The following is a 25413-nucleotide window of genomic DNA, read 5'->3' as shown; positions in this document are numbered from 1 at the left end:
TCTTATAATAACAAATAAATCTCAATATTTAATAAAAGAAACTTATTTATTTATCAAACAATACATATTATAATAACAACTACTTATTTGATATATGATAATTAGTTGAATTGTGATCACACTATTATTCCAATGTTACACAAATAGTTTTTTGGCAAAGTTTTGGTGTTGCCCTTAGATATATTGATGAAAACACTTAAAATTAAACTTCTATCAGTTTGAGTAATATTTTATGTAGAGAAATGTTAGAAAACTATTAAAATTTATTAGTTTTGGCCAATGTTCTGAAAATCGGACCGAATTGGCCGATCGAACCGATCGAACCGAGAACCAGCGATATATATGGTTCGGTCCGCTACTAATAACCGCTCATTTTCAAACTGCTATAAAACCAGTGAACTGGCTGAAAATCGGCCGATTGAACCGAACCAGTAACCGGCCGGTTCTTATTAAACGGTGCCGTTTTCTTTTTTCTTTTTTTTTTAAAAAGACACCCATAGTTCAGCCTCACTCACTATTCACTAACCGTCTCACCCCCATCCCCTAATACAACCCCCCCCCCTTTTCGTGAATCACTGTGACCCTCTGAACTCTGAAGCAAACCCAAACCCTAGGTTCTCCCTGCAACGGATCTGCCGTAGTGTCGCGTCGTCCGTGCTGTCAGCGCCTCCGCGGCTTCCTCCTTCCAGCTGTGCCGAGCCCAGGCCCTCTCTTGTAGCTCGGTGTCTTCCTTCCCCCTTGTTCCCGTCCTCCGTGGCTTCTCTGTTCGAGGCTTGGAGTAGCTCGCCGCCGTGTTGCCGCTGGCGTCGTCTCCCCAGTCGCCATCCGTGTCTCCGTCGAAGGTTAGTGGTATTGCTTTCACTTCTTTCGTTCTTCTCTTCCTTTTATGCTCTGTTTGCTGATTTTGTGATGCTGCTCTTTTTTTAATTCCAGAAATTTTTGTTGAAATTTTCTTGCTGTTACTAAAAATGGAAATCAAATCATTACTGGAATTTTTTTTTAGGGATTAGGGATTACTTGTTGCGATTTTGTAATATTTGTTGAAATTTCAGGTTTAGTATGATTAGGGATTACTTGCTGCTGATGAAATTTCAAGTTTAGTGTAATTATGGATTACTTGTTACTGTTTTGTAATGTTTGTTGTTGAATGCTAAAAATAGAAATCAAATCAAATGTTGTTTTATATTTTCAAATGGCTGTTGTTAACTTTTGTGTAGAAAGATGTTGATCGTTCCAAGGTTTCAAAGTCCCTTTCTGTACCTGGGAGAAATTTTGTTATTGTAAGATCCATCTCCTTTTCTACCCATAGTGAACATGATCAGCAAGATACAAATGATGATATGTTCCCTCTAAGGCCTCACTAAAGTCATATATATTTTATGTACTTCCAGTTTCGTAGTCCTACTTTCTATTTTTAAATTCACAGTGAAGAAATCTAATCCATTTTCCAAGCTTTACATTTCAAGCAAAAAATGGGTTGTGTTTATTATTCCACCTAGTGTTGTGGTTCCCCGTTCCTGTCATCATTCTTTTATGGGTTAGAAATTATGAATTATCTCAATTAGTTGCTAGTGTTTGAAAATATTATATGTTGATAATAGACAAAATGACTGCCACTTTTATGAGTACGAGTATATTACACTGTTGGGATATTTTACTTAGTTCCTGAGTGCTTGTCTTGTTAGTAACATTTTAGTTAGAGTGCCATTTTATTAGTTTATTGTCACTTTAAATCTTCTACAAAATAGTTTAACACACTAAAACAAGTTTTTCATGTTGGCATTTAATATTTAAATATTTCTTTTTACTATTTAACTTTTGAATTTGTAGTTTGATAAGATCATATGGATTTGGTTGATAATATTTCATGTAGTATTTTAAATTTAGAAGATATTTTAAGTTTTATATTAGACTATAATTATATTTTAGGATGTTTATTTATAATTTATTTATTATTATATTCTAAAACAGTTTTTCTGATTGAACCACCGATTGAACCAGTTAGACCAATAAACCAATAAACCAGTAACTAGAGCAGTTTGATGACCGGTCCGATTTTCTAAACCTTAGTGTTGGCTATTATTTAATTTTTTTAGTCTAATAATTTAATAATATATTTTATCTCATATTTTTAAATATTAATAATTAACTAATAACTAAAAACATGCAATAAATTCTGATAGTTCCTAGCATTTCTCTTTTTAGGCATTAATATAAGTGGTGTTATTAGATAAGGATGATAAGTTTTCCTACATATAACCAATTAGGTACTACTTAATTATGATTCGATTTTATTTCTATTTCAAAGAAAAATGTTGCATTCATCTACGTTTTCAATCAAATCTTAAACTAATTAATATATAACCCTTTAAACAGTTGGTTGATTGGTTCCTTGAAATTAACACATTAAAGCAACAACAGTTGCACCTAAAATGAAGTTGTTGGGAAATAAATAAATAAATAAAAATAAAAATAAAAAATATAGCAAGTAATCCAACCAAGGGAATAAAGCAAGAGAATATAATATATATTGGGCAGCTAGGGGACCTTTATTTTAATTTGTACACAAACAATTGCCTCATCTTGGGATAATGTTTGCATTGCATTAACAATGAGGATAATGTTTGCACCTAAAATGCATGAAAGAATAATGATGAAATATTGTGTCTATTAAACTTTTATTTAGTTTAGTAGTTATCTTAACACATCTATTCTTAATATATAAAAGTAGGTACATAGATTTACTCATATTACTTCTAAGTTATTTCTCTTTTTCTACTAATGCCATATCAGCACCATTGCTTATTTGGCAAAATTTTAGAATCCACCACTCAAATCTTGCCAAATCAACTTTTATTTTCAAATAAAAAAAACACAAAAAATAACTAAAAAACACAATAAAAGCTAACAACTTAACTTTTTCCAAATCAATCCTTATTTCTAAAACAACAAAAACACAAATTAACATTTACCCCAAAAAAAACTCTAAAAACCAAAGAGCTTATTACCGTTGTCATACTTCTCGAAACCCTCTTCCTCTTTGCACCTCTCCGTACCAAGATCCTATTTCCTCCATCCTCTTCTGGTCCCATGAGCCATTGTTTTTTCCTCAAAACAAATTGTCCATCACGATGTCCATCTCCAGTGAAGCCGCATTGCATAAATTGCAGAATCAGGGCAAACTCCATTCCTCCTGTTGCGGTTTTTCTGTCGGAGCTCGATTCTGGGTTTCAGACTAACGTCACCATTTGGCGCCGCCAACGTAGAAAATTTGTCCTAGATATCTTCCTAAAGATTTTCAACTTTGTCGTTTACTCTTCTCATTCTATTGTTCAATATCATTTTTAATGGCCCTATTTATTTGTTATAAATAATAATATTTTAATTATGAACTCATTGCAAGTAGCACAGGTTTATGTATTCCTCTTTTTTAAACGGTTTTGTCCAACACTTACAACCAAAATTAGGTCTATCCACATTACTTCTAAGTTATTTCTCTTCTTCTACTAACGTCATGTCAACACCATTGCTTATTTGGCAAAAGTTTAGAATTCACCACTCAAATCTTGCCAAATCTATCTGTCTATCTATCTATTTATCTATTTATCTATCTATTTATCTATTTATAATATATAAAAGCTGATACCAACTCTCTCCACAATGAGCTTAAGCCATCTTTTCTTTGCTAATGATGCCACATCAGCAATTCTAATGACTTGGCAAAAGATGAAAATCAACCAATCACTATTTAGTAAAATAAAGTGTTTTTAAAAAATTAAAACAAAAAACTCTTATCTATTATTATTCAATTGAAACATCAAGTACTAATTAAATGCAATGAACATACATTAAAAGTGCCATAATAATAATAATAATTATAAAAAATTTCAGTTACAAATATTCAAATTTTACAACTTATACATATTAAGACTCTTACTATTCTTCATTTCTTAATTTCTCATACTAATTGTAAAAGATTTCTTAAATTTAATATAACATTTTTATTTACAAACAAACAAAAAACGTAAGAAAAAGACAAAGTGTAGCAATTAATGCAAAACAAAAAATGAAAATGCAGTTTTATATAACTCTAATATAAATAACCTATGTCTTTTTTAAAAATAAATAAATTCAAAATCTATTTATAATATGTTCTCTAACATATTTTTAATATAACATTTATTAAAATACACTATATAGTATAAATAATCTATCTCTCCGTGAAATCACATCAACCAATCACTATTTAGTAAAATATTTAAAAAAATTAAAACAAAAAATTCTTATCTATTATTATTATTCAAGTACTAATTAAATGCAATAAACATACATTAAAAGTATCATAGTAATAATTATTATAAAAAATTTCAGTTACAAATATTCAAATTCTACAACTTATACATATTAAGACTCTTACTACTCTTCATTTCTTAATCTCTCATACTAATTGTCAAAAATTTCTTAAATTTAATTTAACATTTTTATATGTTTTTCATTCTCATTCATTCATTTTTTTAATTATTTAAAAAAAACGCAAAAAAAAAGACAAAGTGTAGCAATTAATGCAAATCAAAAAATAAAATAAAAATAAAAATACAGTTTTATATAACTCTAATATAAATAATTTATGTCTTTTTAAAAAAAAAATTCAAAATCTATTTATAATATGTTCTCTAAAATATCTTTAATATAACATTTATTAAAATCTATTTATAATATAAGTAATCTACCTCTCCGCGCATTGCGCGGGTCTCACTCTAATAAATATAAAGATATAAAGAAACAATTACAAAAGCAATTTTGAGATAAAATCGATTGCAATATATAAAATGATACCTATCAAATGTAGTACGTGGATGTGTTTCCTCGTCTAAGTGTTCAGTTGGAAGGAGATAATTAGCATCAAGAATTCAAGATGATAGATCATATAATAATAAGAAAATATGTGTGCACTTCTAGTTTCCTCCTAAAGAAGAAAAGCTACGTCAATTGCGGCCTAATGCAGATGCTACCGTCCACAATTTGAAACTATTCCAAAAGTTAATTGAGGTTCAAACATGATGATCAAAGAACTAATCAAAATATATATGCCTTGGTTCAAAGCAAAAGAAAAGAAAAAGATGTTTTTGAACAAACATTATCTAGTTTAAATCAATTTACAATTAAGCAATTTAACAAAGTATGTTACCACCACTTGACTATGGAATAACAAGATGTAAATCAACTATTATTAATCATCATAATAATAATCACTCAAGAAAACAAAGAAAAAAGATCAACAAACTTTAGATGGGACATGATGAATTGAAGGAGGACCATCATCAAAGTTGAGCCAATAGCTATGAAGATCATAGGTATAGTTTGGAGTATCATTGCTCCTTTTCCACCGGAGAGCTTGCTTCAATTTACTCTTCAACTTGATAAAAACCTGCCTCAGAATGCTTGAAGATAAAGGGTAACATCGTCTTTTCACATTATTATTGCCAAGTGTCACTGAAGAGCTAATAACTTTGCTGTTGGGTTTTCTATGAAACATCAACACCTGATGTGGCCTTTGAAAGCTATAGAGCCTTGTTTGAATTTTCATTCTTCTTCAGTTTACTACCACTCTTCTCTTATTAGCTTGTGTTTGTGTTTGTGTGTAAGTGAAAATTTGTAATTGCTAAAACAAATGCAGCATCACGAGGAATAGGACTACATGAGAAACATAATTAATGGAAGCAAGAAATGAAAGGTGAGTTTTCAAAGCTACACCGAATATTTGATATGCTCACTTTATGAGAAAAACATGATCATGATGAATAGTTTCGTCAAACTTTAGTTTAATAGTTTGATATTCGGATACGAGGTGGGCCAAGGGGCTTGTCAGATCATTGCCCTATAGTAGTGGAAGACAACAAGCAGAGGGGAAATCCAAGGCCGTTCCGCAGTCTTGATTCATGGTTTACACATGAGGGGTTCCTTAGCATGGTTAGAGAAGAATGGAGAGCTTTGGGGGAGATCCAATTCACAGAAAAACTGAAGGCGTTGACTACTCCACTAGGAAAATGGCATAAGGAAAATTTTGGCGAGATGGACAAAAAGATTACAAGGTTTGAGGAAGAAATCAAGAGGATTGATGATATGGTCAGCAATGGAGTGTATGATGACACGATGGAGGCTAGAAGAAGAGCGTTGGTTACTTCTTGTGAGCAATGGTATGTAAGGAAGGAGGTACACTGGAAACAGATGTCTCGGTCACGACATGCGAAGGAGATGGACAAAAATACAAGATACTTCCACAACATAGCTTCAGCAAGAAGGCGTAATAATAGGATTGATGCTCTGGTAGTAAATGGCAGAACAGTCAGGAATCAAGCGAGAATCAAGATAGCTGTCAGAGAGTTCTACAAGAAATTATATCATCAGGAAGCTTCGCCTATGATGGGTTTTAGAGATGGTCTGGTCAGTAAGATAGATGAGGAAGATGCTGTGACGTTAGAGATGATGCCGTCGGCTCAGGAGGTTAGAGAGGCTGTGTGGGATTGTGAATCATCTAAGGCGCCAGGTTGTGATGGCTACAACATGAATTTCATCAAAAGATGCTGGGGAGAGATTGGGTCTGAATTCACGACCGCAGTGATGGAATTTTTTCAGACATCTAGGCTATCGACAGACAACAATATAACTTGGGTGGCGCTGGCACCGAAGTTTGTGGGGGCGAAGGAGATCAAAGACTTGAGGCCTATTAGTATGGTCGGGTGTGTTTACAAGGTTATCTCGAAGGTACTAGTTAGGAGGATGGGATCGGTGATGCCAGGTTTAGTAGGGGAGACTCAGAGTGCATTTGTTAAGGGAAGAAAGATACATGATGGGGCACTTATCGCGTGTGAAACAGTTACATGGCTCAAACAGAGGAAAAAGAGGGCAGCAATTATCAAGTTAGATTTTCAGAAAGCATATGACAGGGTCAAATGGAGCTTTGTGGACATTGTGCTGTACAAGATGGGGTTTGGGAAAAAATGGAGAGAGTGGGTAATGGAGTGCGTGTCCACTGCATCTATATCGGTTCTGATAAATGGTTCGCCGACAAAATCCTTCAAAATGGAAAGAGGCTTGAGACAAGGCGACCCACTTTCTCCCTTCTTATTTGTTCTAGTTGTAGATGTGCTTCATCGTATGGTGGGGGAGGCAATCAGGAACGATCGTATCTCACCGTTGCTGGTGGGCAGGGATAGTATAGAGTTGTCTCACCTCCAGTTTGTGGATGATACTATTCTGTTCTGCCCACCAGAAGAAGAGACTATCAGAAATTATAAGCGATTGCTGCGAGCTTTTGAGTTGATGTCAGGCCTCAGTATTAACTTCGATAAATCCAGTTTGATTCCAATTAATTGTGAAGAGCAGTGGGTCCAGCGTATGTGTAACCTGCTGGGGTGCAGGCAGAAAAGTCTCCTAGTTAAATACCTAGGAGTCCCTCTAGGAGCAAACCCGAGGTTAGTGAAGACTTGGAAGCCTATTATAGACAGAGTGGAGGAGAAACTCAGTCTGTGGAAAGCTCAGGTACTAACCAAAGCTGGAAAATTGGTGTTGATCAAGTCAGTCCTAAATAGTCTACCAATATATTATCTGAGTTTGTTCAAGATGCCGAAAGCTGTTGCTGAGAAATTAATCACATTGCAGAGAAGGTTTCTGTGGAGTAAGGAAGATGGTGGGCATGGTGTGGCTTTAGTTAGATGGGAAATGGTGCAGGCTCCTAAGAAACTCGGCGGCTTGGGAGTTGGTGATGCTATGATTCGCAATACAGCTCTGTTGTTTAAGTGGTGGTGGCGGTTTGCTAAGGAAGAATGCCCGCTGTGGAAAAAGGTGGTATGTTCGTGTAATAATCTGAATCCCAATGAACTTCTGTTAACTCAAGTGCTACCTAGGAAAGGAGGGCCATGGAAAGACGTTTGCCAGCTTCAATTCATGAATGACCATGTAAGGGAAAAGATGGTTACGGGCCTATCCATGGAGATTGGTGATGGGAGACGGACTCGATTTTGGGAGGATGTTTGGTTACTGTGTGGATCTCTAGAGAATCGGTTCCCGAGGCTTTTCTCTATCTCAAACCAATGTGGATCTGTGATTGGAGATTGTGGGTTTTGGGATGGGTTAGAGTGGATTTGGAACTTCCAATGGAGGCGAGAGCTTTTTCAATGGGAATTGGAGCTTCTGAATCAATTACATGAGGCTTTGAGACCTGTGAACTTAATACATAGCAGAGAGGATAGAGTGGTGTGGAAATATGATAGGCGAGGTATTTTTTCAACTAACTCATTTGTGCAGGTGTTGCAGGAGGAGATGCTTCCAGAGGGGATAACCAGTTACAGCTTCACCAAAACTATTTGGAAAGGTTTGGTTCCACCAAGAGTGGAGCTATTTACTTGGTTTGTGTTGATAGGCAGGGTGAATACAAAGGATAGATTGAGTCGGTTTGGCATTATTAGACAGGAAGATAACGTATGTGTTTTATGCAATAATGATGTGGAATGGGTACATCACTTGTTTCTAGGCTGTGCATTTACTTGGCAGGTGTGGAGTGCTTGGAAATCAGGACTTGGATACCAATGGTCTTGTCCGGGTACGATGAAAGAGCATTTTCTAAGTTGGACAGAGGAACCAAGGAGTACGGAGGCTCGAAAGCAGCGACTAAGGTGTTTTAGCGCAATTATTTGGAATATTTGGTTGGAAAGGAATAGGCGGATCTTCCAGAATCAAAGCAAAGATGTTGCACAAGTTATCCACATGTCTGCGACTAGCATTAATGAACGGAAAGGTGTTGATTCCCTGGGTTGTTGATGGCTATGCCGAAGATGACACCGGGACCTATTATGTTACTGTTTGCAGTAGGCTTGTGGTGGTTTTCTAGTTCTTTTAGTAGGTTTATGGTGTATTGCTAGTTCTTTTTGCTCCACTTTATTGTGTTGAGCTCTTGTTTTCAAAAAAGAAAAAAAATAGTTTGATACTTTTCCTCGATAATAATAATAATAGTTTATATATATATATATATATATATATATATATATATATATATATATATATATATATATATATATATATAGGCGGAACTTAAAACAAAATTTTGGGGGCCAGATAGAAAATAATTGTCAAAATATTTTTGATATTGACCTCATTTAAGATAAAGTTGTCTAATCTCATCTCTCTGGTTTGGGTGATATCGCCAAATTTAAAGCCGTTTTTCAAGATGTCGTTCCAAAAAGTTAAGGTTAAAGTCATCAGATGTAACTTTTTGAACTTTTGAAGGTTATATCTCACTTTCTTCGTGATTCATTAAAGTAGAAGAACTATCTACAGGTGTTGATATTATAAAAGTTATATGTTCTCCTTAAATATTAGCCTTCCTCTTAAAAAATGTATCAATTTTTTATTTTTTATTATTATTTTATATAAAATTTGAATATATATCCTATAAAATATATAAAGAAGAAGTTAGAAGGACAAATATTAAAATTTATAATATTTATTGAATTTTTTTATCAATTTATACAAATACAATAATATTAATACTTATTGAATATTCTATTATTTGTTATCATATCAAAAATTAAATTAAATAAATATTAAAATATAAAATAATATTAAATTAAATAAATAAAAAATATTTAATTTTTTATATTTGAACTTAAAGATAGAGAATGCTGTTTATTAAATTTATTAGATAATTTAAGTCATAGTAAAGTATTTAAGTCAATTGAACTATTTTTTATCTTTTAAAAAAAATACTACTAAATTTTTTATAAAAAATTTGGGGGATCATGAGCCCTTGTCTGAACTAAACTCTACCAAAATATATATATAATGGTGACATAAAAAGGATTATTACACAACTTTTTTAAATCTCTTTCGATTTATATAATTCAAAAAAAATATTTTTTGTGCTTTTCAAAATTTAGATCCAAATATTTTTGTTAATTTAATAATTTATTATCTCAACTAATTTTGTTTTGATTATTTTTATATATATCTAATAAATAAAAAGTAAACTAATAAGTAATTGAGTGTTTATTAATATACTAACAATAATAATGGCCCCAACAACATGGTGAAAAGATTGAAGACTGTTTTGTGATGGAACATCAAAATAGGGTGTGATCATCAAGTGCTTTTTTGAAGACAATGTAGATCATCATTAAAAAACTTCCGTTATGGTTTACTCAAAGATTTTGGTTGCCTTTGCCTCCGTTCATGGCTACCTGAACTTCCTTTTTTTCTCCACCAATTTTATCTCTATAATTCTTTATGTTCCTATTGTTATTTCCATTCTTCGGCTATGTCTAGGTGAGCATAAAATTTCCTAAATTTCTTATTTTCTATGAGATTTTTTCATGTTCTAATTTCAGCTATGCATTTGTTCAATTCAATCTTTTTTGTTCTTCGGCGTTTCTGATTTTCGTTTTTCTAAATTCCATTTTTTAGAATTTTCCCTGAGCTTTTCTTTTTTTCCTGTTTGATTGTTTTTTTTCTTTTCTCGTTTCGGGATGCTTCAATTTATTTTTTCCCCTGAGCTTTTATATGTATCGTCCAATTTTTTGCTTTCACTTTTCATTCTCTTTTGCATTTTTTAGCTTGTTTAATATAGTAAGATTGTCTAGCGTTGAAGAAGCTGAGTTTGACATAAAGATGACGTTGTTTTGGTCAAGAATTTTTTTTTCTTAATTAAGATATTAGAAATATTTAAGCTTCTTTGTTGATAACAAGTTTTTACGTGAGAGATTTTGCAGCTTTGTGTGTGAGGCATATGGTTTAAAAATGGAAAATTATTCATGGGGGTGGTGGCCCCACAGCATATGCTAGCTTCAATTTTTTATTTGCTTTTGGTATTCAGTTGGTGGCTTGTTACCATTACTAATCAGAAAAATTGTTAATTGCTCTTTTGGAGAGTGATAGTAGAAGATTTTGGTGAATTCTAGGTATACTTGTTTATAACCATCTCACTACGCATTTCTTTGTTGATTTATGTTGCTGTTTGATTTGCATGCTGAATTCAGAATGTATCTGATATATTTTAAGCTTTGATTCCGGTGGATTTTGAGATTCATTGAAGTTATGTTGCTTGCTAGAGAATTTAACTTGTTTGAGTCATTATTTATCGGATTTAGGAAGGAACAAGTAGGTGGCATGGCAAAGGAGGAAGACTCGGGTAGCCCTTCATTTTTTATGCAGACAAAGGAGGATGTGGCTAAAGCTGTCGCTACTGCTATGAATTCTCCAAGGCCGTCTGTAATGTATCCATCAAAAGATAATCCTCGGGGAAGTGGGATTGGAAGTAGAAGTGGAAGTAGTAGTCAACTTCAAAGGCTGCAGTATCAAGTTACAAAAATGATAAAAGGATTTTCGCGGCCTTCTGATGTTAAAAATATGAATTATAATCCCGAAATTCTAACGAGTCAGAAACGTCAGTGGGCTACAAACTTACAGTTGCAGTACATGGTAAAATCTTCTGATTAAATGCATTCCTTTTGATTTTGGTTATATACTATAAAGTGTAAAGTATAAACTTTAAATTATAAAGAAACTTAAGCTGCTTGTGAATAATGTAGGATTATTAGCTGTTGATTTTGAATGCTCTCTTTTCTTTGTTCTGTTTTAGAAGATTTGCTCTACTGCTCTAATTTCACTCGCTAACTTGTTCCCGGTTTATTCTCATACACTGATATGTTTTATCAAATATGAGTTCATAGGACCATAGATCTTGGAAGGAGCCAACGAAACTGTTTGAAAGCATGGTGGTTTGCGGACTTAATCCTAATAGTGATATCCAGGCACTGCAAAGTCAATATCTTTTTAGGAAGTGTGGAGGTCAATTTCGTGTAGAACCCAACATTGAACCTCAGGTTTTGATCTTTGGTTATAGATACTAGATTAATATTATTACTTCCATCGCAATACTCTTACCATTGCTAGCACTTTTTTTTTTCGATTATTTTTTTAATTGCTATTATAATGCTCTGACCACAGTGAATTTCTTTGACCACTAACTGTATATTCCCTTTTCCCCCTCCAGGTCTTATTTGTTTACCCTCCAGAGAAACAGTTGCCACTTAGAGACAAGGATCTTCTCTCTTTTTGCTTCCCCGGTGGCGTGGAGGTTAGGTGTATGCATGATGAATATATTTATATTTTTTTGTGTCATTTTAGTTTCACCACTATTATTATTTCTAGTTTCAATACATCATCATCATTAATGTTGTTCAGCTATAGATTATCTCTAGTATTGTGAGTTATTATGATCCAACATAAGAAAAAAGTTTAGCTTTTGAAGTGATATACTTTCAATTTGATCACATGAAAAACTTCCTTCAATTCATTTATACTGTCTAATCTCAGATTAATTTATTTTCAAGTTGAATAACTTGTGCAGAGATTTTACTTGGTTGTTATTTGTGTCTTGTTAATGTGATTTTAGGTTCATGGTATTGAGAAAAGTCCCTCCTTGAGTGAGTTGAATGAAATTCTTTATGGGCAGGTATTTATGCTTCCATTAGTATGATGCAAATAATTTTCATTGTTGATATTGGACTTACCCTCTTCTGTTTTACATGTCTGATCAATTGTTAACAAACACTAAAATGATATATCTATGTTTGTCAATTTTGTTTCCTTCTGTCTACAACTTCATTCGACATCAATATATATTATAATAAAGTTGGAAACTAAGGTAGGCTTATTTTGGTAATGATACTTATTTCTTAAAATGCTGAAATTAAGGTGTCCTACTTGCAGGGCTTTTAACTCAAAAGATATTAACTATGCCATCTAACTATAACTTGGCATTTTAGGCTTGTTAATCATTTATTCTTGTGCTTTTGTAATTGCTTTCAGTAAATCTTGTCATTCTAAGGGGTTGTAATTATGTGTAATAGACAAAAGATACTTAAATCATTCTTATATCTCTTTTCCCATTTTAATAACCATGCCAAAGCATTTTTTTTAAATTAAAATCTGGTTTAACTGTAATGTTGTAACACCAATTTATCTGAATAATTTGGAGGGATGTCTAAGATTTTTAAATCCTGATACCCAGTGGTGTGTTTGTACATTGATTATTACAGGAACATATTAAACAGCGGGATCTGTCATTTGTATTTAGGTTACAGGTAATGACTTTGAATTTTAATGTCTTTTGTTTACATTTTCTTATATTTTCTTCTTTTATTTTCTTTGGAAGGTTATTTAAAAGGAGTTCTTAGCAAGGTTATTGAATCGCAATTCACATTTCACAAATCGAATTGCCAAGCTAAATATTGCAAATCATAAGATTAAAAAGCACAATGTAAGATTACATGATATATACAAATATCATTAACAAAATAGCATTCTAGAATAAGAAGTTATAAAATGATTAGAGAAATGATATTTGTACTATTCTTTGCGTATACTTCTCTCGTGTATTTTCCTTTTATGGTATGAAAAAGAAAATCTTTTTATCTTATTTCACTTCTTATCCACCATTCATAATACCAAAAGTGAATGGTGTATGAGAGTGGTTTACACAAAAGTGGTGTATATAACATTCCTCAAACCATTAACATAAAGTCATTATCAAAGTCATGTACAAACTCCAAAACACAAAATCATCACCAATAAAAATCTCACAAAAGACACATCTTATATAAGTAGAATCTACCATATAGAAGCTAACAAAGAAGCACAGAAGAAGAGAGTTGCATGCTCTTGATTAGTGCTTGGTAGATATTTTGATTTTTAAATCCTTCGTCTAAATTGTACAGTCTGGTGTATTGATTTCTTTTTTTTATTGAAAAACCCCTTAAACAAAGAATTCGAATGCACTGCTTGTGCATACTTAAGTATTATTTTATAATATTATTCTGAGAAAAACAGAAGTAAGACACATTGTTTAGAAGGAGTTATGAAAAGAAAACACAAGGAAACTGTGTGAAGTTATCATTGGTCATCTTGACCTATTTTTGCAACCTGCAAAACTGGAATGGCAGCACTGTATGAAATTGTTGTTGCAACTGCCATTCACTATTCCGGCTCGTATTCTGTGATTCCTACCTCGAGTTGACCAATTTTGAAGCAACTTCGATTCATATAATGAATTTGAATTGCGATTGTATGATTCGTATCGACTCGTGCAATTCATGGTATGGAATCACACAATTCAATAATAGTGATTCTTAGACCATATTTTTTCTTTCGACCAAATAAACTATGCCTTAGGGCCCAATGGTTGTGTATTTGTTTAATTGGTTCTCAAGTGTGAATGTGAATATTTAATAGCTTCACCATCTTTTGTATGTCCCCCATATTCCGTTTTATATTGTGCTCATTCAAGTACTCACAATTGTTTTTTTGTACTATTATAAACTTCATAGGGTGCTGATAATTCAACACTTTATGGGTGTTGCGTGTTAGTTGAAGAATTAGTGCAAAAGCCCTCTGGACTGCTCTCCCTGATTTCTCATAAGCAGCCGTCTAGCTTATCTCTTAAACGCTATTTATTGAGTACAAAGAGATGTTACTGCATTCTCTCAAGGCTCCCATTTTTCGAGTTGCATTTTGGCATCTTGAACAGGTAGGTGTTCCTAATAATCCCAAGTTCCCTTTATTGGTTATGGGAGAATTGTAGAGGATATTTATGATTTGATTTTCACCTACTTTATTACGTTTTTGGAAGGATGCTTCTGTTCCTTGAACCAAAGCATAAAAAGTGTCTAGCGACTATCTCTAGTCTTATGAAACTTGATGCTAGATTTTTTTTTTGTATGATCTGTGAAATTGAATTATGTCTTTGTGATCAGTTAAATAATTTGAAAAGGAAATGTTTTTCAAATGGAGACAGACAGTACCAATGTAAGCATTTAGTTAAACTAATGAATTATAAAGGTAGAGCTGTTGAAGCAACAATTCAAAGACAAATGAAACCAATGTACTTGGGCTGAAAATACATATCTCAGTTTCGGTTGCTGATGGATAAAATTGGTTAATTGATGGCCAATCACTAGGTGATGCAAACAATATATTGTTTGTCTAATTTATCAGCTTAATCTATTGTGCAAACGACTAGATTATAGACTCTTGTCTCTTGTATTTCTTTCATCTTTCATGGTAGATATAAAACTAATCACATGCCTAATTTATCAGCTTAAACTTCTAAAATATAGTGGATCAAAAAATTATATTGAAGAGCCTTCATGGCTAAGTGCTCTAGAGTTTGATCGTCCACCCATTCCTCTGAGTAAAAAGTGGGCCCGTGCATTGCCCGCACCTGTAGCTTGAGGTTTCTTGCATTGTTAGATAGTGGTTCTTTATTCATTCATATTCATATATGCCAAAGATTAAACCTACAGAAGGTTATCCTTTCCCTTACATTTCAGAGGCATATTGAGTAATGATTCTTCTTTCTATCGTTTACATAAATGGTATTTTATATAGCTTAGTGGCCTTGATAGTTTTGTGTAAGCGATCCCACTTTATTGCATAAGGCATAACTATCATCTTATTCTTGGTACTTTGGTTATTTGGGTATTTAGACACACTTATTTGAATTAGCTATATTTTATTAGCACGTATTCTGATGAATTATACTTGGAGTTATCTGCATTCTGACTTATTGGCTTTGATATGTTTTTATGCTTTTGGTGTGCATCTTATTATGCTCATTGTCCTGTAGCATTTTCATGCAAGAACGGCTAGACAGGTTGACAAAAAGTGTTGGAGATTTAAATTTAGAGTTTGATGATTGTTATGAAGAAACAAACTCAGAGGGACGTTCAGAGTGTGTATTGGTAAATGAAAGACCATTAGATGATACTGATGGAAATCCAACTGTTTCTCAATCAACCTTAGGAAATTCCTTACCTGCGAAATTTGAGGGTTACAGCAATCCTCCTGAGCAACAAATGGTAAATGTGAAGCTGGACACATTGAAGTATAGAGTCAATAATGAAAATTCCATGCCAGTTGGTCCTGAAACACACAGAAAAACTTTGAAAGAAGAATCAATCCCTGCTCATTTTGAGGATAGTGATGTGTATGGAGATGCTTTTGTGACAAACAAGCTTTCAGAAGATAAGCGTTTACCAAATGCTATTCTTCCACTCCTGCGTAATGGCCAGTATGAAAGCTCTGAATCATCCTGCAGGTATTTAAAATTGTGATTGTCCCATCCATTTTTGTCCATATTTGTACGATCTCAGCATAAAATAATAAAGTTTACTATTCACTTGACTCCTGTCATTGATTTTTTCCCCTCCTGTAGCCAGATCTAGAAGCATAAACAAGTTCTTTTGATGAACCTGTTATATGTTGACTTTGCTATTTTTTCCTCGTCTATTTAAATAATTCTTTCTGTTTTTGCTCAATTCTCCTTAAGTGTCTTGTGGATATGCCAAGAGAGTGTGCTTCGACTATCCTCGCCTCCCTTATGCTCTGATCCTCACACGATGAAATTCTCTCCATCTCCTTAGTTTTACTTTCTAGCCTTTGACATTTGGTTATGTTCGAGACTAACATTATGGATATTCCATTTATTTCCATTGTGCTCTCATTACCCTTCTGCGTTGATTCTTTGCTTACACTCATTTCCAGTAGTTTACCTCTTAATTATAGGGTTCTATTACACATTTATCTTCTAGTTATCTTCTACTAAGCTGTTGTCCTTTTCATTCTTACTGGTGCTTCTAGAACAACATGCCCTGCCTTATGCTGTTTCTGGAATTTCATCTTATCAAGATTGCAGTTTTTTGTGATTTGTTTGATACTTTAATGTCCATTTCTTGTAAGTGACGCATCTTAAAACTTTGATCTGCTTATGCAGCTTTCAAAGTTCACCGTGTGAAGATAGGAATTTCAGGAGTGATCCTGATGATACTGAGACAGAAGATGCATCTATCTCGGGCCAAGATGATTTAAATGACCTTCATGATATTCTTGAATGGGCCAAGGTTTGTAGAGTGGAATGTTCCTTTTCTAGTCTTTTGTAATGGTCTTTTTTAGTTGATGTTATTTTATCAATCTGCAGGCAAATAAATGTGCTCCACTACAGATTATTAGTGAATACTATTGTTTAGGTTGCCCTGCAAGGGGTTCAACAGTTAGATTTCATCCGTTGGAGCACCTGCATCCTGTGGAATATCACCGATCACATGAGATAGTTCTAAACCTTGCTGGTTCAATTGTTGATTTGAAGTCTTGCAGTTTAGCTCGGGAATTAGCTGAGGTATGTTGTGATAATCTTGCTAGGATTTGAGTACAACAACAACAACCGCCACCAAGCCTTGTTCCACTAGGTGGGTTGGCTACATGGATTAAACGATGCCATTGAGCTTTATCATGTATCATGTCTACAGAGAGACCGTTTACATGTAGATCTCGTTTGACCACCTCATGGATGGTCTTCCTAGGTCTTTTTCTACCTTTCACCCATTGTCCATCTTCCATCTCATCCACCCTCCTGGCTGGGTGCTCTGTCGGTCTTCTTCTCACACGTCAAAATTGCCTGAGACGCGATTCTACTATCTTTTCCACAATAGGTGTTACTCCAACTCTCTCTCTCTCTCTCTCTCTCTCTCTCTCTCTCTCTCTCTCTCTCTCTCTCTCTCTCTCTCTTATATTTTCGTTCTTTATTCTATCCAATCGCGTATGACTACTCATCCATCACAACATCTTTATCTCTACCACACTTAACTTATGTTCGTACTCTCTTTTGGCCACCCAATACTCTGTACCATAAAGCATAGTCGGTCTGGTAGCAGTGCGATAGAATTTACCTTTAAGTTTTAGAGACATTTTTTTGTCATATATAAAACCAGACGCACTCCGTTATTTTTTTGACCAACCTGCTTAGATCCTATGATTTACATCCTGTTCAATCTCTCCATTATTCTGTATGATGCACCCAAGATACTTAAAACTTTTAACTTTTTGTAGGATATTTTCTTCAATCTTCACCTCTGTATTAGGATTTTTCCTTTGACGGCCGAACTTACATTTCATATATCCCGATTTGCTACGGCTTATGCGCAGACCATACACTTCTAAAGCTTCTCTTCATAAATTTAACTTATTATTTAGATCTTTTCTTTACTCTCCCATAAGGAGGATATCATCGTCAGAAAACATGCACAATGACATAGACTCTGGGATATCTGTGACTATTTCTAAAACTAATGTGAAAATGTATGGACTTAGAGATGATCCCTAGTGTAATCATATACTAATAGGAAATTCCTTTGCACATCACCTTGAGTTTTAACACTAGTTGTAGCCCCCATCATACATGTCTTTAATTGCACGAATATATGCGATCCTTACTCTCTTCCTTTCCAAAACCTTCCATAAAACCTCTCTTGGCATCTTATCGCACGCTTTTTCCAAATCAATAAACATCATATGTAGATCTCTTTTATTACTACAATATCTCTCCATCATCCTTCTTAACAAGTATGTAACTTTAGTGGTAGATTTGTCTGACATAAAATCAAATTGGTTCTCTGTTACTTGTGTTTCTTGTCTCAGCCTCCATTCTATCACTCTTTCCCATAATTTCACGGTATGGTTCATAAGCTTGATTCCTCTATAGTTTTTCCAACTTAGTATATCCCCCTTATTCTTGTAGATAGGTACCAAGGTGCACTTTTTCCACTTATCTAACATCTTCTTTGACCTTAAAATCTCATTAAAAAGTTTGTTTAACCATATGATGTCTTTCTCTCCAAGGCCCTCCCAAACTTCAATCGGAATATTATCGGGTCTTACTACCCTGATATTTTTCATCTGCTTTAGAGCATTTTTTACCTTGAAGTCTCGAATTCTTCGATAGTAGTTGAAGTTTTGATCTTCTTCCCTCGTGCATAACCGATCAAGACCGGAAGAGTCTTCTGTCCTTCATTAAATAATTCATAAAAGTAGCTCTTCTATCTTTCATTAATATTCTCATCTTGAGCAAAAACCTCTCCGTCTTTATCCTTTATGCACTTAACCTGATCCAAGTCTCTTGTTCTTATTTCACGGCTCTTTGTGATTCTATATATACTTTTTTCTCCTTCCTTCGTTCCTAAAGACTGGTAGACACCTCATATGTTTTTGTTCTTGCTTCACTTACAGCCACTTTTGTCTCTTTCTTAGCCACCTTATATTTTCCTCAACTATCTGCATTGCATTGCAGCACAAAGATCACTTTGGGTAATATTCTGATAATTGTATGGTCGTGGGCAAAACAAGTTTTGATGAGTGTTGGAGCAATGATATGGTTTGTTGTCAAGTAACCTTGAGTTATGGGTTCAAACCCTATAAACAGCCTTTCCACTTGTGGATTATGGCTGTGCACATATGCTCTCCTGTGACTTGAGTTTAGGTTGGAGTCTTGTGTATAGAGAAACCATCTTTGTGCTCATCATAAATATATTACTAAACTGTTGTTTGCTCCTTTCAGGCACATCGCTCTCTTTTCGCCGAGGAGGAGGCAGCTGCATTATCTATATGGGCTGTTGCATGTATATGTGGTACCTTGAGACTTGAAAATGTAAGTTGTGTTTTGGCATAATGTTTTGCAAATACATGCTCAATTGCAAATGTAGTTAATGTAGGTTCATGCCTGATTGCAAAACCTGTAAATTGCGGACATATATGACTCCATTAATAACTATTTCTTCATGATTCAAAGAAAAGACCCAGTATTAATTATTGATTGTTCACTTCAAATTTTTCCAAAATTGAGGGAAATTATGCACTGAAGTTAAACTGGTTGCTGCACTTCTTTTCCCTCTCGCCCCCACCCCCGTTTTCCAAAGGTGAAATGTAACACTTCTGTAATCCTTGCTTGGGAGTTTTAAACACTAAATAATTGTCTTTTGATTTTACAGGTGTTAACATTCTTTGCAGGAGCACTACTAGAGAAACAGATAGCTGTTGTCTGTTCCAATTTGGTACATCACGTTATCTTGTGCCTTAAAGATAATCTTTCTGACAATGTTTGGGCAAATGTTTTTGGGTGCTTGGTTATATACAATTTGTGCTTCAGATACAATATATCCCTTGATCCATAGTTCCTTGCTCTATTAGTAAAAGTAGTAGGGATATTTGATTTGTTTTCCATCCTCTGTTAGCATTATACTTTGATTTTCTTTTCTTTTTGTCTCTGTTGATGTGTTCATGCATGTTTCATCAATTATGTTGCTGCTTGTTTTAGTACAACTCATGTTAATTCTTAACGATCTTAAAACTGTTCTTATTCTTCAATTTTACAAATCAGTAACTGTTACAATTTACGATTAGATATGGATGCACACATAGCTTGATACCGAATATTCTTTTTGCTGTTTTGGAAAATTTAGGGGTGTTTGGTTTTGGAAAATATTTTCTATTTTGTTTTCTATTTTCATTTTTGGTTCTCCAAGGTTTGAGAACATGTTTGTTTTGTTGTTTTCCGCTTTCGCTTCTTTTGCACTTAGCTTCTTGCTTCATCCACCGTTTCCTATTTCCACACTACCGTACTTCACAAACATACAATAAAGCCATCGCTTCCACATAGCCCAATTATGACACAACAACTTTCTCATCTCAACCACTAGTTGATCAACCAAATTTCATCATCCTTCCTCCTTTCAATCATGTCATAGTGTAGTCTATGGCTTCCTCTTGTTGATCATGGCCATTGATTTACGAACTAGTTATATCAATTCACTAATTATATCAGATGGGAGTCAACCATCAATTAAGCGAATGGAGAATCTGACTGGTAACACCGAATAGGGGAGGAAGATATCTGGTGGTTATATGACCAATCATAACGAGAAGCAATGTCTTTGAACTCAGTAATGCATGTTGTCAATGTTGATTTGTTGACAAAACTTCAACCTCGACATGGAAGGATTCGACTTTTATGGCTACTTATGGTGTGCAACGGAAGCATGAGGTTCGTCATTGCAGCAACATATCCGATGAAACCTCTTCAGCCAGGTGTTGTTGCCGGTGTGAGATTGTGTTATAGATCGGGACAGAAAGAACAAAATTGTTTGAAAATGCAAGTTGTCACTGCTGCAAAGTGAAAACATGGAAAACACCTTTTTATAGTTTTCATAATTTTCTAAAGTTTTGGGTTTTCTCTCTGAAATTGAAAATGAAAATGGATAACCAAAATGTTTTCTAAACCACTTTTCTATATTTTTTGGAAAATGAAAACAACAAACAGCTAAACCAAACAACCGTTTTGTTTCCTAAAATTCGTGCATCTCTTGAATCGTTGATACTTTCTAATAGAGATTGACAGAAACATTTTACATCTCCGATGACCAGGGAATCTTATCTGCTTCAGTTTTGTCGGTTATTCCCCTAATCCGACCCTTTCGATGGCAAAGCTTGCTAATGCCGGTTTGATTTCTTTCCCTTTTCTTAGTTAAAGTGAATATTGATAGTGGCATGTTTATTCATTTTCACCTTACCATTTGATAATGATATTTTCTTCCAGGTTTTACCAAATGACATGCTTGAATTTTTGGACGCACCTGTCCCTTTTGTAGTGAGTATTCTATTTATGCTTGCTTTTAAGGGAAATATCTAATTTTTTTATAATTTATTATTATTATTATTATTATTATTATTATTATTATTATTATTATTATTATTATTGTGGTGGGCTGGTATTTGTATTTTGGATTCATTTATTAATTAAATCTCCATGATCTTTGCTTGGGTTGCTCTTAGGCTTTCCTATTCATATGATTGCTAGATACCATATTGAATACATTACTTTGGAATACACATTGAATATTATATTATCCTTAAGAAATTGGAATATAACCTAGAATTTGTTACTAGAGCAACTACTTTTAAATTTGGTTCCAATTTGTTGTTGTATTGACATTTGGTGATATCGTTTCTGGAATGTAACTGGCTACAACATTTGATTCTCTAGGTTGGTGTCAGGAACAAGACCAATGAAGTTCAGTCAAAATTAACCAGTACTATTCTGATTGATGCCAATAGAAACCAGGTGTGTAATTTTTCTTTAGATCTTGCAATGCTGATAGAAACTGATTCTTTCCCTCCTCATCAATTTAGTATTACAATGTTCTGGTTTTGTGATGTATGCTTTAGTATATTAGGTGTGATAAGGCATTCCTTCGTCTTAATTTTTTTAGGGAGTTAATTAGGCATGGGTTGGCAGTGTTCTAGATTTAACTCTTTGAAGCCTTGGATTGAAATGGCCCAAGATAAATTTATCACTAGTTAGTATATTTTATTAGATAAACTGTTTTTTTTTTTTTTTGGTACATTTTACAGCACTTAGCTAAGTGAGTAGTTACTTTAGATGGTTTATATACCTCATATTGATGGGCATTTTTAGTTGATTTCTCTGTTATTTGAGATTTTTGTATAAGAATATCATGTTCTTGCTTTTGTATTGTGTTACCTCCTATAGTAATATTTCTTTCTACCATTTGAAAAAAAAAGGAAACTTTGGGGATCAATTCCTTTTAATATAGGTATATAATAATGGTGCTATCCAAATTTATTGGTTTATGATTCTTAATATCAATCCCAATATCAATCCCAGTATCATATAAAAAAAGTTGAGTAATACCTTTAGCATTTTGAAGAAGTAATTGATTAAGTAGTTGTAATTAGTTTTTACGAGAAGCTTTTTCCATGAGAGTGCTGGCTGCATTTAATCTTGGCCGTAAAATAAATGGTGCTCAGCTTCTATTATTATTTGCTTCATCCTCTTTAACTTCTAGTTTAGCAGTGACAATATATTGAGTTGTAGAAAGGCACAACACATGGTTTCTTATCAAAGTGATATTTTGTTTTTCCTATAGGTAAGGTCTCCGACAATACCTCAACTTCCAAGACAGAAAGAGTTAATGTCTTCTTTACGTCCTTATCATGCAACTCTTGTGGGAGAAAGTTACTTGGGTAGGAAAAGGCCAGTGTATGAATGCACAGAAGTCCAGGTATGCCCTTAATAATTATATTCTCATTTGCATTATTTTTTATCATATTGTTTATTTATTTCCTTTATTTAGTCTCTATTGCCTGTTCTTTCTCCATTTGTGGTAATTATTATATTGAATATTCAAATGTTACCATGATGAAAGAGCAATGTTTTGAAGAATAAGTTATTTAGCTTCCTGATAATTCATGATTATGTTAATTCAAAATTCCAAGTAGTCTGCAAGATTTGTACAATATTTGATATTTTCATGTTAATGACTTTATCAAACATGTTTGTTGTATTCTCTCTCTCTCTCTCTCTCTCTCTCTCTCTCATTTTATTTTATTCTACTCAGGTTGAAGCTGCCAAGGGATTCTTGTCAGTACTAAGATCTTACTTGGATTCCCTTTGCTGTAACCTCCGTTCTCACACCATAACCAATGTACAATCAAATGATGACAAGGTTTGTGTTTTTTTCTTTTGATCTACATCAGTTAAATTCTTTCAACGCATCCATGATCATTTTTTTAACCAAAGATTTACTTGGTATGCACAATATGGAGGGAAAAAGGAATCAGATAAATAGTTAGTCCTTGTTATGGAGTTGTTTGTTAATGATGATTAATTGTGTATTTATTTGTTAATGGGTCCAAATCATTGTGTTACTAAGTTGGTTTTCACTTATAATTCTTCCTTAAAGTTGGTTTCCTAACCCTAACTTTAACACTATTCTGTTGAATATTTTCAACCTTACATAGAACATTTTCAACTTCGGTTATGTAATCAATGTTAGTCCAACAAGTCTTCGCCAAGTCATCTTTGTCTCATGGCTTTGCCTTTTGTTGAAGGAAAACATTATAAGAGTAAGTTTAACATTGAAGTTCGATGAACAAAATTAAATATAAAAAAATTAAGACAAGTAATGAAAATTCAATAATTCTAATTTTAAGTCATCATGAATTCAGAGGTGCAATCAGTTATGAAGGTTGTCTTCTATGGAAAATAGCATGTATTGTTTAGGAACTAACATGTTTGTATCTTCAGGTATCCTTGCTTTTGAAGGAGAGCTTCATTGACTCATTCCCGAACCGTGATCGGGCTTTCATGAAGGTTCGCTCCCTTAATTTTATATCTTGTTAATTATCCAAACAGATTTAACTTTCATTTGAATGATCTGCATTGACTAGCAAAATTTATCCGACTTCCTGCTAGTTCGTCCCTGTTCACAGAATCTATATTAATATGTAAATAAGATCACTAAGTCATGTAAGAAGTTTTTTTGTCTAAACTGAGAGAAGGAAGTTGGTTACAAAGATGCACTAATAATCATTGTAGAAGCTAAGCATGATCACAGTTACAGTGTTGTATGAGAATCGTTGTTGCAATTGAACTTGTTTGTTGGTTGGTTTTCATGGATGAACTCTATAAAATTGCACATAAAACTCATCCATGAAAAATTTCCCTGCATTTTCACTCCGTGAAGCTGCCTTCTTTGTCACTTAGATGATAAATTTCTTTGTATACAAAGCTTTTTGTGAGTTGGCAATTATTTTCAGACAAGCTAATGCAGTTAATTCCTCCTTTGTTGCCTTGCACTAAACAGCTTTTCGTCGATACACAGCTCTTTTCCATGCATACCGATCTTGTTCTCTCCTTTTTCCAGAAGGAGTAGGGCTGAAATGCAAGACACTGTTGAGAATATATCATTGCCTTGCCAAGCTTGAACACAAGTACAATGTTGTATAATTTTTCCCTAAATTAAACACGGGCAAAAATGTCCTCTCTCACCTACCGTCCATTTTGTCCTCTTTAGGCCTTAATGTAGCACCTGTATATAATTAGTTTAATGATAGATCCAATCATAATAAGTGCTATAGGGTTTTATTCTATGTAAATGGCATTTTTTTAACACGCCATAAGCAAAAAGATTTGATTTATCTTCAGGAAAGTTAACATTTGGAGTTTGAGGTTTGGAAGTTGTTGTAAATAGCTTAATGTAATGCTGAGTGTGCTCTGTTAGGTTTCATAGCCCACATGCAAAATGTGGTTTTTCAGTGATGCAGAGCCTTTGGAGGAATCATGAATGAGGCGAGACTACAAATTTAAAATGGCTGCTAAGAAGGCTTTAAGAATACTGAGGTTCTCTGTTGTGTTTAGTGGATTAGTACGCTTTTTTATTTTATTTATTTTTATTCTTTTTTTTTTCGTTGACAAGGAAGTTTGTTCACTGTAAATCTATAATAGTAAATTTTCTCTTTTGGTCCAATTGGTTTTTTCAGGGACGGTTTTGAAGCTTCCCTTATTCTTGTCCAAATGGCTTTTAGTGCTGTTATATTATCTAGTGGATTTCGACCAAAAACTATAAAATAAATAACCAGGGGATTGATATATCGATCCACATCGTTTTTAGTTTTCAAAATAAGGTTTTCTACATATTTATTTTGAACTAAAAAATTGAAAATATTTTATTG

At 33.7% G+C, this 25413-nt stretch overlaps 1 protein-coding gene across 3 annotated transcripts; it reads left to right on the top strand.

The window, feature by feature from the left end:
* The first annotated feature begins 10034 nt into the window (after positions 1–10034).
* On the top strand, positions 10035–25208 carry LOC112727112 (uncharacterized). Of its 3 annotated transcripts, none has more exons than XM_072208991.1 (19): positions 10035–10320; positions 11142–11472; positions 11724–11876; positions 12047–12130; positions 12449–12508; positions 13095–13139; positions 14382–14581; positions 15680–16150; positions 16826–16952; positions 17030–17227; positions 19442–19531; positions 19872–19934; positions 21304–21378; positions 21476–21526; positions 21923–22000; positions 22827–22961; positions 23298–23405; positions 23987–24052; positions 24998–25208. In XM_072208991.1, the coding sequence occupies exons 1-19, from the start codon at positions 10313–10315 to the stop codon at positions 24998–25000; spliced, it is 2346 nt and encodes a 781-aa protein (XP_072065092.1). In that variant the 5' UTR covers positions 10035–10312; the 3' UTR covers positions 25001–25208. The 3 variants fall into 3 exon arrangements, with proteins under 3 accessions (XP_072065092.1, XP_025632533.1, XP_072065091.1); XM_025776748.3 differs by having other exon boundaries at positions 24546–25208; XM_072208990.1 differs by having other exon boundaries at positions 10041–10320; positions 17054–17227; positions 24546–25208.
* The last annotated feature ends 205 nt before the right edge of the window (positions 25209–25413 follow it).

The sequence above is a fragment of the Arachis hypogaea genome, chromosome 12 (genome assembly GCF_003086295.3).
Source record: "Arachis hypogaea cultivar Tifrunner chromosome 12, arahy.Tifrunner.gnm2.J5K5, whole genome shotgun sequence".
Classification (NCBI taxonomy): Eukaryota; Viridiplantae; Streptophyta; class Magnoliopsida; order Fabales; family Fabaceae; genus Arachis; species Arachis hypogaea.
Note: the sequence above shows the minus strand (reverse complement) of the source record. Positions and strands in the feature narration are given on the sequence as shown.

Bases quoted from the DNA above. Each gene is read 5' to 3' on its own strand.
- LOC112727112 (XM_025776748.3), top strand. The intron at 19,935-21,303 runs GTACATCACGTT...TCCGATGACCAG, and splicing joins CTGTTGTCTGTTCCAATTTG to GGAATCTTATCTGCTTCAGT. The intron at 21,527-21,922 runs GTGAGTATTCTA...TTGATTCTCTAG, and splicing joins ACGCACCTGTCCCTTTTGTA to GTTGGTGTCAGGAACAAGAC.